Here is a 15003-nt window from a genome sequence, read left to right on the forward strand (position 1 = left end):
CAGAGAAACCCTGTCTCAAACCCCCCCCCCAAAAAAAGAAAGAAACAGAGAGACCCTCTCTGACCCTCTCTTGATTAAAAAGAAGAAAACCCAAGTCTTAACGGTCTACAGGAACCATTACAGAGGTTGTGTTTAAAGTGTTCACGAAACCCATTCTTATTAGAAACTTACATTTATCCTGATTTGTAAACAACAGTTAAATATCTCCTGCAAAAGAAAAACAGAATCACCAAGTTGGTGTTAAATTTTTTAATTAATCTGTTTTTAAAACCTTGTATTTGTGAAAAAAATACTGTAAACTCAGTTTCACTGCATTTAGCAGCTGCAATAGTAGTATAATTTTTGATTAAGCAGTTCTAATAGAATGCTTCTAGAAGATATTTATTCCACATGATAACTTCCTGAAGAAGCCAAGCACACTTAATTTTCATTTTTAAATGTCTACAAAATTTTAATTCTCCATTTCACAAATCATTTCTCAAAATCTAGACATTATTCAAATGTATGCCAGTTATTATACAATAAAATACATAAAAAGATCAAAAATATACATATTCTCTCAGCAAATTTTGTTACATAAGAAAAATATGTACAGCCAGCTTTGCAAAGTCCAGTCATCTTAACACTGCGCCTGTGTATACAGAAGGCGCTAACAAAAACAGTGAGAGTCTCTTCATGACACCTACGGCTATTAAAATGCCTAAGACCAATCTGAGGGGGAATTAAGTTGGAAGATCTTAATGTTGACTTCATTTTCTCCTTTTAGAATATTCTGCAGACAGATGATCTTCATGCTTCTACTAGCATCCCGCGACACCTGATACAAAAGACAGAGTGTGTGAAGAAATACATAATCCCACACCTTTGTACTCAGACAAGTGCAAAGGCACTCTCAAAGAATTAAACTTAGACACAGCTGCATGACCATTTTCTGGCTAGATGAGCCACTGAAAATTCAAACTGTCTGAGTCGGAAGTGTTAGAAGAAAACCCAAACCCCTGAAAGTCTTAACCCACTGAGTAGGTAGAGCGGGGCCACCTTGTCTCGAGGTAAGATGAGAGGCTCATGGCTTGCCCCAGAAATTCTCCTTTCTTTTCTGAGCTCGGGCTAGAGTCTGGAGAGCGCGGAAGCTGGAAACTGCAGAGCGAGCAGAGATCTCAGACAGTCTATCTGCATCTGTAATGAGAGAATCTCAGGATTACCCATGTAAAACAGAACAGAACAGAACTGTGCTTAAAGTGCCACTGACAGGCAATTGCAGCCATCGAGACTTAATACTGATGTTGGTCTATGAGGAAAAAGGGAACCTGGGAAATGAGTGTTTAGCTCATCATCTTTCGTGGCCATTTTCCACATTGATCAGAGGTCAAGATGCCAATGGAACAGAAACTTTTTTTACATCATTGGAATCCCATAATGTCATTAATTAAGCTTCTGATTTCCATATTATCAGGGGAGCCATCTTACTTTCAGAAGTACAACTATTTGGAGCAAAAAAAGGTTTTCAATTTAAAAAGCAAAATGCTGGGGCTGGGGAGATGGCTCAGAGGCTAAGGGCACATGCTGCTATCCCAGAGGTCCTGAGTTCAACTCCTCGCATCCACGCTGGGTTGCTCACAACCACCCGTACCTCTAACTCCAGGAATTCCCTGCCTCTGGCCCAGGGCACCTGCATACATGTGCACATGCTCACACACATGCATACATGTGCACATGCTCACACACACATGCACACATGCTCACACACACCTGCATACATGTGCACATGCTCTCACACACACATTATCAAAAGTAATAAAAATAAATCTTTTCAAAACACTGAATTTTAACATGATTTGTTATATCATTTTTTGAAAATCTCCCTAAATGTAGGGGGAAAATATCTGGCACTATGCTACCCCTTTCAGTACTGAAATTCCATATTCTGAGTGAGCAAACCCACCACATGTTTATAAAAACTGTTATTTGTCATCAAGACAAAGAGCAGTAGTTGATTCAAAGTGGCCAGATTTGTATTTCAAAATATAACTTGCTTTCTAGTTCACTGAATAAAAAGCTATAAACTTACTAACTAAAAGAGAAAAACTTTCTAATGTGCTTAGCATGCAATGGAAAGAACATTAAATTTAAATTTATTTACGAATTCAAAGTCAATAAATTCAGGAATGATTGGCACTTCACAGGTTACAGCCGTGCTTCTCAGGATGGACAACAGTCATTTCAATGCTTTACCTCAAGAATTCAAAAGTCTTCCTGCCCAATCAAAAAATCTGACAGGATGAAGAATATACAGGAAGAAGTGTCTATTTTCATCAATCACACATATTTTTAGAGATGAAAAGTGATAAGAATATACAGGCTACAGGCACATCAGGCCAGATTCTAGACAGACAGACAGAAGCAGGCAGAGGCGCGGCTCTGCTGAGGCAGAGCACCCGCTGAAGGGGAAAGATGCCCCCAGCACACAGGGGATCCCTGTGTCAGACAGGAAGGACTTCATCCTTATCTTGGGGTCTCAAGGACCTAATGTGGGACCATCTGCAGAAGCATTCTGCGAGCTGGGAAGTGCCAATGTGGACCTTAAGTAACTACTAAAATACCTTCATCATTAAAGGCATCGTGTGGATGTAGCTGCAAATTGTTCGTCCTTGGTTTTCCCACTTGAAGAAAAAAGGCAGAAGACATTATTCTTTAGCTATTAAACATCATGTTAGTGGAATGGTTTGCAGGTCTGACCCCTCCAAACATTCACAAGGAAACTGAATTGCTCCTGTGACCACATGAGGAGACTGGACCTTCAGAAGTGGACAGGCTGTGACCTAAGGCTGTATCAGGGAGGGTCTGCCCCTCCTTCTCTCCACTTCCTGCCAGGAGTCGATGCAGCAAGGACACCTCCACTAGATGCCAGCCCCTCTGAAGGGTACTTCCCAGTTCTAGTGCCATGAGACACTCATCTCTGCTCGTGATACACTGCCCAATCTCAGGTGATCTGACACAAATCAGTAAACTAGTCATAAAAGTAATCATCAGAAAGTTTATCAGTTACGTTTGTATATTAATAGAAACTATGACATCAAAGGGCCACTGGGTAATTGTAATGTGTTCAGCAAGTACATATATTACAGCTAGGTGCCTAGAATTTTGTCCAATGAGAACATTGATGAACTTCAAAGAGACAAAGCAAGCTTCTATTGAGAGGTGAAAACTCAATATACACGTTTAGAGAGACAGCAGAAGCTCCCAGAACAAAGGAAATAAAAGCCTAGGAAACCGTAACCAAGCTGGAGAATGGAAAGCAAGTGGGGGAGAGAAACACGGAATTTACCCGAGGGGGCAGAAGCCTCACGTCAGCAGAGTGGAGAGTCTAAGAAGCAGCACCTGTGTGTCCCCAGGGATGGGGTGTGGGTTGGGGGCTAAGGGGTGCTAGAGATCCCTCAGTCTCCTCGAGAGCTGTAGTGAAGGTAAGATGAAGCAGGGGACTCTGAAAAGCTCTTTATGCAATGGCTAGAACACATCATCTTCTCCAAGTTTACCCAGCCTCTCCGAAGAGTGCGACAAATACATGCCTAAAGTTTTCTAGAGCTTCTGAAAACTTCACAGAAGAACTGACCTGGTGGAAAGGCCCATGGGGAACCAGTAGAGTGGGTGGGGAGACACCCATGCCAAGAAGCATCCCTGTAAAGTGCCAGTAACATTTGCATGAACAGACAATCCCAAAGCCACCACATACAAAAGTGACAGGACAAAAGCTGCCAGAGAATTCCCAGCTGTAACAGAGGGAGAGGCCAAACAGCAGAGCAATGTCTAACAAAACCTAAGGAAAGCAGAACTTCCTCGAATGTGCAAATCTTGAATTCCACATCTGAGCAACACCAGGCAATGTCCAGGGACAGTTTTTGTAGTCCTGCCTGAAAAAGAAGCACCCCTGGCACCTGGTTGTGGCAGGATTTTCCCTGTCCAATAACATTAAAATATTAGTGCAGCAGGAGGCCTGTGATTGGACAGGAAAAAGGGAGGCGGAGCGAAGAGTTGCAGGGACAGAGAGCAGCGGCTCAAGAGAGGAAAAGCAAGATGGAGGACAGACAAGAAGATCCTGAACCAGCGTGGCTTTAAACAGCCACGGGTAGATATGATATCATAGAGGAGAGAGTAGTTGGGATAACTTGTCTAATCTAGGTGGGCCGCTTATACCATTATCAATTGGCCCTGAAATTATTGTGTGGGCATCTTGTGCATTGAGAATTTATTGATATATAAATCTGACTTGTTAATTATAAGCTTCTAGAGTTTTGTTTCTCCCAGGTTGCTGGGTGCCATGGCATCTGACTGCGAGATGGATGGTTGCATCTGATTGCCGGATGGACGGTTGCTGTGTGGGGCTGGCGGGCAGCGAAGGGAACTCGGGAGCTCTGGTCCCGCCAGAGAGTTGGCGGGCAAGAGTAGCTGGACAGAGCGCAGGAACTTAGTGGTTCTTCTTTACTATTTCCCGCAACACCTGGCCAGTCTCCTTGTGTCCCTTGGTAAGACCCTGGACGCGCCTTTCACTTCATGGAGTGAACTGTGAACCTGGGCACAGCAGTCCAGGTCCAGTGAAATCTGCTCCACTCACAGAAACCCACCAGCCTGGGCTACCTAGCGAGACCCTGCTGAAAGGACGGAAATTAAAAATAAAGAAGGAGGAGGGGAGAGAGAGGGAGAGGGGTAAGGAAGGGGAATCCATTATAAATTAAAAAGAAAACCAGAAAAGAGAAAAAGGCAACAAAAATCACCTAACAACGCTTGCCAGCATGTGGCTCCTCTTATAGCACGGCTCTATCAGTAAACACTTTCCTTCTTAAGAGAGAAGAAATTAAAACCAAAATACTCACTGTTGTGCTGAAACTCGGGGTCTCGCAGACGGCCCTGGATCCTGCTGGAAGGATGACAGTAAGGCGGGGCACATGGAGGCGGCTGCCCAGGGGTGCTAGGCTGATGGTCCAAAATTTTCGAAACAGGAAGAGTACCCTCAGTAAATCTGAGCGCATTGGCTTCACAATCTTCTCGCAGAGGCAGGGGATCAACTGTCTTCATGCCGGCAGCCGGAGAAGTTAACAGAGACAAGGGACGGGGTTTTCCTTTCTAGATGACAAAAAAAAAGACGCACACGTGTGTGCAAACGTAAAGAATGGATCAACATTCAGATGTAACCAGTCACGTATCACAGAAGGTGTGGGGGAAGTGACAGTGTCCCTGGAGAGACGGTTTAACCACCGACAGAGAACAGACCTGCCGGCAGAATGGTAAAAAGTCCATTAACACTGCACTGAACCGACAACGTATGCAGAGACATCAACAAAGAGCTGTTACTCCGCTAACAAATACCCCTAGAGCAATAGCAGGAAGTCTCACTCCTGAGCAGAAAGGGGCATTTGTAAGTAATTCAGATATTAATGGAGTGACAGTCTACCTCACTAGCCTTTTTAAATCACAGAATAAAAGCACTGAAGTAGTTATGTTCACTTACCAAACTGTAGAAATTAACTCAATTGAATATAATTTGCAGACATGACAAAGAAGAAAATCAGGATCCATCCGCAGACTTGCTGTGAGTTCAGGCTTTCAAAGCCCAGCAAACCACAGCCTATGCTTCACAACTTTACAACTGTGTCTACTTGAACTGTGTTAATACTTGGAAACACTTAGATGAGATGATAACACTGATATGAACCAAAATGTAGCTTTAGATTGTTCAAATAAAAATGAAATGACACAAATCTGAAAATTGTATTTGAACAATAGGTCTGGTTTAAAACTTTTGAACGATAGCTAGCATCCATACTGCCATTACAGCGAGTGATGCCGAAGGATGCAAAAGTATGTGCACTGGGATCTCAGTCAGAAACAATTCAACAAGAAGACGACATGCACAAACTGAAACAGAACTAGCATGTAAAAAGCAAGAGGAAAAATAGACTGTGAAGGCTTGCCTGTAGGCTACCACTTATGTCCACACTGCCAGAAGACCCTCAGGAGCCCCACAGTGACCCTTGCTCGCCACAGCCTTGGTGGGAGAACAGTCCTTTCTTACTCATCCATATTTTCAACGTTCCACAGCAACAATGCAGCTTAATCTTGAGCGATCCCGATGACTCGATTCCTTTCTCCTTTTTTGGGTGGGTGGGGTGGGGCTGGGGTTTTTCTGTGTCACCCTGGCTATACTGGAACAAGCTCTGTAGACCAGGCTGGCCTCAAAACTCAGAGACCCACCTGCCTCTGCCTCCCGAGTGCCAGGATTAAAACCATGAACCACCACTGCCCAGCCAACAGTTCTTTTTGATAGATGGCCAAGTAGCAAAGTCACACACAGGCACAGTCACACACAGGCACAGTCACACACAGGCACAGTCACACATAGGCAAAGTAGTCACACACAGGCACACAGTCTTAGTCATTGCTTACACTCCCATCGAGTCCTCATCTGAGCCCAGGGATGTGACATTTACAGTTTCCAAACAGAAGAAGGCTCTGTGACCAAAGAGCTAAGCTGAGGGCTTCCTCCCAAGAGAACTTAAGGTCCAGGAAAAGAACAGAAATCTCCCATTTGCTTCCTCTTTCTCCTTTGCACTTAATAAATTACAAGTTGAACTAAAAAACGTTTTGTTTTTCTTCCCATATGGCTTAGTCACTCTGTCACCTTGGTTTCACTCTGTTAGAAGGAGCTGAATAAGACAAGACATTTTAATTGAAGGGACCCCCAGGCTTAGTCAAACTGACTGGTCTAGTTCTGAACCTCAAGCCTCCGCTGGCACACTCTTCCAGCTCTCCTTGAAGAAGAGAGTTTCCCAGAGCAGCCGGTGACCTGATTTTCTCTGTGAGTCAAACACTACTGGCTTTTGCACTTCAGATCTCCGAAGGGCTCCCAATGCCATCAGGACAGCACCCAAACTCCTCACCCTACCCACCTTTCCAGTCTCATTTCCTCCCACTCTTCCCTACAGATCCACCCGCACACTTTCTCCTCCTCCTTCTCCTCCTCTTCTTTCTCCTCTGCCCCCCCCCCTCACACACACACACACACACACACACACACACAGACACACTCAGCACTCCTCCTTGGGGACTCACAAGCACATGGCAGTAGCTGTGGGGCAGGGCTCACCCCTCCTTGGGTATGTGTAAGCAGTGGGAAGGGAGAGACATTTTTCTTCCGTAGCATGATTGGCAGGCAGCAGGGCTCTTGTTCAAACCCTAATAGAACCCTGTGGGGCCTCACCAAAACAGCAGGGGTAAGAAGGGAGGAAGGAGGGAAGGAGGGAAGGAAGGGCAGACTGGAAGGGGCATTAGCTGGAGGAAGGAGGTGAGTAGGAGGTGAGCAAGAGAGGGTGATGAGGACTAGGTATGATAGAATACACAGCATGGATGTGAAACGTTTCTGTACCATTATCTTCACCAACAGATGAGCACTTGTAGGGAGTGGGTCTGATGTTAAGGTCCAGTTCCCTAATTGGCTCTTGATCTATCAGTAAGGATGTCTCAGGTGGGTGTCATTCAGATGGTGTTGGGAGCCCCTCAGAGATCTGAAGTGCAGGGACTGCTGGGAGGGAGGGAGGAAGGAAGGAAGTGGGACTTCCAGGTCCCTACAGGGGAGGTGAGGAGATGCAGTGGGGGAGAGGAACTTTCACTGTGTACTGGAGAAGGAAAAGGTGATCAGCTATGTGAGATCTTGGGGGGAGCGACCTTAGGCTGCTCCTCTAGGTGGGACATTAGGGTGCTGAGCTGAGACTAAAAGTAACTGAGCAACTGAAGCTGAGGGTGGATTAGGGTGTTGCACTAAGAGTACTGGGAAGGGCACGCTAGCTGCAGTAGATTACAAGTGCCCAGCAATTAAGCCAGTAAGACAGGTTGGAATTGAACAATGTGTGTGGGGGGGTGTCTGTCTGTCTGTCTATCTGTGTCTGTGTCATCCTCAGATCTAAGGGAGCCTGGGAGTGCAGCCCATTTTCAGAGCTTAAGTTAAGGTGGGGTAGCAAACACCACACACACACACGTCAGTCTCACCAGACACCCACTGCTCTTTGCTTCCTTTCTTGGACAGAGGTCTTGAAAGACTTGTATCTGGAGGCTGGGAATGCAGCCAATGGTACAGCATTTGCCAAACACAGCCACGACCATAGCATGAACTCCTACCACTACCAATTACAAACCTGCAAACCCACAGTGGGTGTCCCTAACTCGGCCTGTCTTTTCTCTTTAATCTCTTGCATTCTAGCTTTTACAAGATTCTGACTGACTCTAAGTTTCATCCCTACTGACTTAGCAGCACAACACTCACTTTTATTGTGTGTGTGCGCGTGTGTGAGTGTGTGTGTGTGTTTGTGTGTACTTATGAATGCCATTTATGGGAATAATACCAGAGGCCAAAAGAGGGCACTAGATCCCCAGGGGCTGGAGTTAGCCATTTCACTCGGGTGCTAGGAACCAAAGTCTGGTCCTCTGAAAGAGCAGCAAGCACTCTTAGTAACTGAGCCTTCTCCAGGGTGAAGATTCTACCTATCTATCTATCTACTTATCTACCTATCTATCATCTATCTATCATCTATCTATCTATCATCTATCATCCATCTATCTATCATCTATCATCCATCTATCTATCATCTATTTATCTATCTATCTATCTATCTATCTATCTATCTATCTATCTATCATCTATCTATCATCTATTATGTATTTTAGCTGGCAGGACTGAGGACTGAGCCCAGGGCCACAGTAGACATACACATCTACCACCAGCTTACAGTGCAGCCTCTCGCTGCTCCTTTCTCTTTGACGTCACTGTTGGCTCTCACGACTTCACTGATACTTCCCTCCTTCTGCTTACTTCTCGACTCCCTAATACTAAATCCTGGGATCCAGATGTGTCCACACCCATTCTCCATAAATATTTATTCCCTAGATTGCCCAAGTCTTCGAACACCCGTTTAATAGTGTGTGTACAAACACATACACATACACACACACACACACACACACACACACACACACACACATTCAGTATCTCTCTGCAGCCTAGCTTTTCAAATGTGCATAGTCAGCTCGTTTCAACATGTCGACTCTTATAACTTGTAATCTTCTCAAGTTGAACGTGTCCTAAAGGGAACTCTTGCTATTTTCTGACAAGTCTTTTCTTATCCATCTTTCCTATCTCAGTTAAACAATTCTCTTCCTCAGACCAAAATTTTTTGAGTTATCCTAATTCTCCCAGTACCGTATCCCCCTTTCAGCATGTCTTGGCACACACACCTTCCGTGTACACGCAGAAGACCCGCACCACCTACCCCCACAATCCACAGCACCACCACGTCTCCCTGGGTCTGGTAACGGACTGTTAGCTGCTTTCACACGCATTCCCTGCTGTCCACTCTCAATGCAACAGTGGTAGTGACTGAAAACGTCTGAGCCAAATCAAGTCACTGCTCTGCCCTTCCACTCCTCCCGTCTCACTGGGAAGAACATGTGTACTGTTCCCATGCTTCACAAAGCCCTACACAATTTAGCCCAGCACTATGTCTCAAAACCCATCGCCCAGATGAGCCTCTGTTCCTGACACAAGAGCACATGACTGGTCCTCTCGCTCAGGGACTCTGCATCTCTGTTCTCTTTGTCCAAACACCATCTCCCATGCTCAGATCAGTCCCGCATCTTTTCCAGATTCTATTCAACACCCCCTTGCTGGTGAGGACCTCCCTGACCACTTCCTGCTCATCCCCTGCCTACCTTTCTCACAGCACTGATACCTACCTGTTGTGTTTTACCTCCAATATTATGACTGTGGCTTTGCCCCCGCTAGGCTAACGGCTGGATGAGTCCTGGTCTTAGCTTTTATCTCCAGTGATACACAGTGCCTGGAATGTGGCTGGAACACAACTAGCAGTCAACAGATTGTATTGTTCTTCCTTTCTGATGAGTCACACTAAGAATATGTGAATGCATATCAGCAGCAACACAATGTCAAGACCAACTAAATAAGCAAAGAAACCCCAGCGCCTTGGCCTTGCCTTACCGAGAGTTAACAGAGATACTTCTCCATACAATAGGTGGGCTCTTCTGAAGTCTGAGTCTACGTGTCATTTATCACATGAGACTACGGGAACGCGAGACAAGGTTTTCCTCTGAAATACAAATAGCTACCTTAGGAATGTCTTTCTTCAGAGTTTCTAAGCCATCTTGGGAGGACGCTCTCCTCCTCTGCTCAAGGCCTGGTGGCTTCACTTTAGATGGAGACACTAAGACTGCACCACCTGGAAGATCCCATGAAAAGCTCATGTCGGTCACACTAAGCTACATTCTAAAAGGGCAGATGACAGGCTGCAGGGTTTGACCATTACCAACAGCTGGCGTCGTGAGATCATGGTGTGTCCGCTGGATACCAAGTTCTCTCAGCCTCGGTGTAGGAAGCCTGCCTCCCTTCCCTGAGGAAACAGAGGATGTCTCCGACCTGAAGAGTGAGACAATTTATTAGGAAGCCTTTCTTCCAGAAAATTTGATCAAAGCTGCCTCATTACCATTAAGTAGCGCAGTAATAAAACATAAACCATCTAAGAGAAGTCTAGTTTTGTTTCTGAAAATAAAAAAAAAAAAAAAAAAAAATCAGGTTCACATGGAGGGAGCCTATAACCCCAGTGTTTAGGAGGCAGCCTCGGGAGCCATGAGTTCCAAGCCAGCTCTGGCTATATAGGGAAGTCTCTACTAAAAGAGAATCCTTTTAAAACTTCTTAATCCATAAGGAGTTAGAGAAGCTACGCCTAGAAAGGAAGGGAGATCACTGTACATCAGCCATCCATAACGAAGACGGCTTCCAGTTAGTCAGCCCGAGTTCCCCATCGCCTACACCCACGAATGAACAAAGGCAAAGGGCCCCTCCCCCAAAGCGGTCTGCACGTGAGACCGCCGTTTTTGGCTATTTTCAGAAACCACTTTAAAAATATCACAAGGGAGTGGCCTTACTCTCTTGACAGAAGCTTCTGATATTAATGAATCCCAGCTTCCCCCGGGAAGCCATCCGACCTGACACGCGACAAATGCGGCGAATCCTCAGCACAAGACGCATGGGAGGACTCTCTGACTCCCCCTCGCAGAGCATGGTGCTCCAGTGCTCCATCACACTCTGTGATCCCAGCACACACCATGTGGCAGCACCTATGTCACTGCTCTTTACCAGTCACAGAGCTGCCTGCCGGTACAACCATGTACCCAGAGACAGCACAGACGCATCTGTCACGCACTAGACTGTCTTATATGCTGAGGAACTTAGGTCTCACCCTTCTGTCGGTATGTCTGCCTTGGGCATCTGTGTGTCCGGTTTCTCCAGCTCTCCCGCACTGGCCTGCTTGTCCTGTCCTCTCTCGGCTCTCCCGTCCTCCTCTGCCCTGGGCTCCTCCTGGGTGTCTTCCTTCGTGCTCCCCTCAGCATCCCAAGCCAGCTTCCTCCTGACCGAGGCGGCAGTCTCTGGTATCTCCAGTCTCCTGGTGGTGTTTTTCAGGGGCTGTTCTCCTGAGGCAACTTTTCTTTCTTCTAGTTTGGTAGGAGGGTGTTTCTGGGGGGTCCTGTGGTTTGTAAGGTCTCTGCATTTCAAAAAAAAAAGTTTTATTATAAATCTGCATTTGAGTGTCTCAGTTTATACTGGGTTAGTGAGTGTGAGATTTCCTGCCTCTTCGTTTCCATACTGAAGGCCTTGTCTGGGTAGTAAAGTTATTGTGCAATAGAGCAAGAGAAAGCTCTGCCCAAGTGTTCACTAAATATTCCAAAAAGTAATACAGTTACCTACTTCACACACTTATGCTTGCACTTCTGGTGACTAAGGGTAAACGGTTACCCTCAAAACGAAAAGGACTAACTCCAACGAGGCAAATTTGTCAAAACTAAGCTCATATTCATGCACAACTGTGCAGATTCAAATTTTTATATTTTAGATTCATCTTTCCAAAATATTATTAAAGAGTATTTTGTGAACTCTTAAAGCAAGATCACACAGTAGAATTTATAAATGAATTTGGTGTATGTGACTATATGAGAGTGCTCTATTTTATGAGATATGAATCAATGTGTAATTCCCTTACAAATAGTTAAACTGTGCTCAGTTAAGATTTAGAGCGGCAGAGAATTCTCTACAACTAGAGGCCCAGTCCCACATGAGCCACAAAACTCATTAATGAATGATAATGGATATATATCACTAGCTTATATTTTCGTAAGTTTTTATGGCTGCTCTTTAACTTCTTAAAGTTCTTTTACATCTATCTTATGGTTATCTAGTTCTGTTGTTACAAAGAATATTGCAAAAGTTAGCTGCCCAGAGTTATTTATTATTTATACAGAAACACAAAAAGCAAGTATAATATAGCTGTATTTACCACAGAGAATAAGTTTTAAATAATGAAATAAGAGACCCATTTGGCTAAACAGCAGATTGTGAGTTAGTTGGGTCATTTTCCTACATCATCCGACAATGCATACAAGCTATAACACACCCTTCTCACTGTCCACAATGAACATCTCACCCAGCAAGATCCAGTGCTCGGATGTTGCTACTAATGGTGCCTTCCGAGCTTGTGACTGAGGAGACGTCCCAACAGCAGTTGCTATCGGACATAATCTGGTTCAGATGGTCCCGAGAAAAATGTGTCCCCTGAACTCGCTTCCTGTAAGATTCGGCCTTTTCTCGGAGCTCCTTAACCTATGCAAGAGAGTTCAGATGTCTTCCATTATTGCCAAGGATCTTTTATAAACACTGACAAGTACATAAGAAAGCCAAAACACGATACAGCCACAGTCCAATGAGAAAGGCAGGCAAAATAACAGCCACATATACTCATCAGACTATGCATTCCAGCAGACATTAAAACAATTAAGCAAAAGCATAATGCAGCTATTTTATTCCGAACTATTAGGCAAGGAGACATTTGTAGTAGCTAAGAACAATTTTGACAAATACTTTTTTACTCCAACTGAAATTACACAAGTATTCTATGCATTATTATAGTTTTTAAGAACTCAAAATCAACCAACCTCTGCATACCACATGGCATTTAGAGAACCCTAGGGGAGGAATACAGAGACACACTTAATGACAGGATAATGCCATACATGAGTATTAATGGGAGTCAATGAGACACTGTACCTTACTATTCTTTCTTCTACATAGATACCAACTTGTCAATACAATTAAATGTCTTGTATCCTTAGTAATACTGAACTCAGTAACCAAGACATCTTACTACTGCTCGAGGACCAGCCACGCTCTTGCGAGGCTGTGGTGCTGGTGATAGGTCACTGACTGCCATCCCTCTCGCCCCATCTCTGGCTCGGATAGTGCGGCTGATAGATCTACATTCCTTGTTCCCCGTCTCTAGAAGAGTGGCTCCATGCCAGTGGCTCCTAGCCTAGCTTCGTCCCCCACCTCTCTGGCAGTCTCTCCTATTACTCAAGACCCCACTAACGATTGTGAGATTCTTTCTCCAAATCCCTGCTTCCCTTGAAGTCAGCAAAACCTCAAGTTAAAAAAAAAAAAAAAGACAAAAACAAAAACAAACAAAACAAACAAAACCACACTAAGTATAGAACTGAAAATAAATCCCTTCCAAATAATGGTGATATATTCAACAAAATAACAAGATTTTTTTTTAATCACGAGGAACTATAAAATAGTTTGAATTCTCTAATTTGCAAATAATGTACTTTTATATGAAAAGAACCCAACTACCATTCTACCATTGGAAACCTTTTTATTTTATACATAACACTGCCACCTGCTGGTTTCTCCAAATACAGTGCCAAAAAAAAAAAAAAAAAAAAAAAGAAGCTGACTTGTTACAATTCTGCTTTAAACTTTAAATGTTGTTTATTCTATTTAGCCACGTTTGTTGCTATTAATAACTAATAGATGGCTCTCTGGCATGTTCGTCTTTTTGGCTTGGTTACTGATGTGACTCTTGAGGACAGGACTTTGATTCTAAATAAAGAGCTGCATTTGAGGTCCACCCTGTAATCTGACACATGTTGTAAGAACCAGGTGTAAGATTTCTCCTCATTCAGTCTTTCCATTTTCTGAATTCAATTTTTCTGCATGTAAATTTTAAATGATTAGGTTCAAATTGGGAAAAATAATTCAATAATGAAAACATTCTACTTACAGTGTTTAGATTGTGTGTGTGTGCCTGTGTCTGTGCCTGTGCCCATGGAGGCCAGAAGAGGACATTGTATCCCCAGGAACAGGAGTTACAGGCAGCTAAGCCGCTGGGCTGTGGGCGCTGAACTGTTTCTGTACACAGGAGCAGCAAATGCTTCTAGCCTCTGAGCCATCTCTCTCCCAATGCTTATAAAACATCCCGTCACTGGGTGACACTGTTGGGAATAATGCATTCTTATCCTTATAGCCGTCCTGGTCACTGGCCCTAGGGGTCATTTCTGAAATCTTTATGTACATTATAAAGCAGCAGTTTAACAGTGAAATGATGCAGGTGTGGGGTACACTGCCACAATCAAGCCCAGCTCACACAGGATGTCTATCCCATGAGGAAGTACGCAGGACTTAAGACAGAACACCCAGTAGCTTTGCTGAAAACAGATTCCCAAAGTGTAGCATGTAGACAATTTAAAAGGAAATGAAGTTAGTATCTGAACTGTGAGCAGAAAGTGTGTCAGTGATAGGATTGTGGCTGGAGAGATGGCTCGGTGGGCTAAGCGCCTGCCCACTCACCCTCTGTATAACTCCAGCACTGGAAGGTAAAGGAGGCCCTGGGAGCTCAGCAACCAGCCACACAGCCTATCAGTGAGACCCGAGTTCAGTGAGACACACTGTCACAAAAAGTAAGGTGGCAAGCAGCTCCACCTGTGGCCTCCACAGGCACAGCCACGTACGTACACTGCACACCACACACATAGCATACACACCAACCTGTGGCCTCCACAGGCACAGCCACGTACACACACTGCACACACCACACACACACAGCATACACACCAACC

The 15003-nt window shown here is 44.5% G+C and overlaps 1 protein-coding gene across 6 annotated transcripts in view; it reads right to left on the reverse strand.

The window, feature by feature from the left end:
• Positions 1-234: 234 nt before the first annotated feature.
• Positions 235-15003, reverse strand: part of Mdm1 (Mdm1 nuclear protein) — a 28387-nt gene continuing 13618 nt past the window's right edge. For 3 of the 6 annotated variants that reach the window (XM_029542594.1, XM_029542593.1, XM_029542595.1), the window contains 9 exons: positions 13045-13074; positions 12537-12712; positions 11298-11600; positions 10365-10474; positions 10168-10277; positions 4869-5118; positions 2601-2660; positions 1039-1176; positions 306-817 (listed from right to left, as the gene is read on the reverse strand). In XM_029542594.1, coding sequence (XP_029398454.1) covers positions 1064-1176; positions 2601-2660; positions 4869-5118; positions 10168-10277; positions 10365-10474; positions 11298-11600; positions 12537-12712; positions 13045-13074 — 1152 coding nt within the window. In that variant the 3' untranslated portion in view covers positions 306-817; positions 1039-1063. Of the gene's footprint in view, positions 1177-2600; positions 2661-4868; positions 5119-10167; positions 10278-10364; positions 10475-11297; positions 11601-12536; positions 12713-13044; positions 13075-15003 lie in introns of all 6 variants that reach the window. The other 3 variants (XM_021204589.1, XM_021204583.1, XM_021204584.1) reach the window with 2 other exon arrangements.

The sequence above is a fragment of the Mus pahari genome, chromosome 9, assembly GCF_900095145.1.
Source record: "Mus pahari chromosome 9, PAHARI_EIJ_v1.1, whole genome shotgun sequence".
NCBI classification, from domain to species: Eukaryota; Metazoa; Chordata; class Mammalia; order Rodentia; family Muridae; genus Mus; species Mus pahari.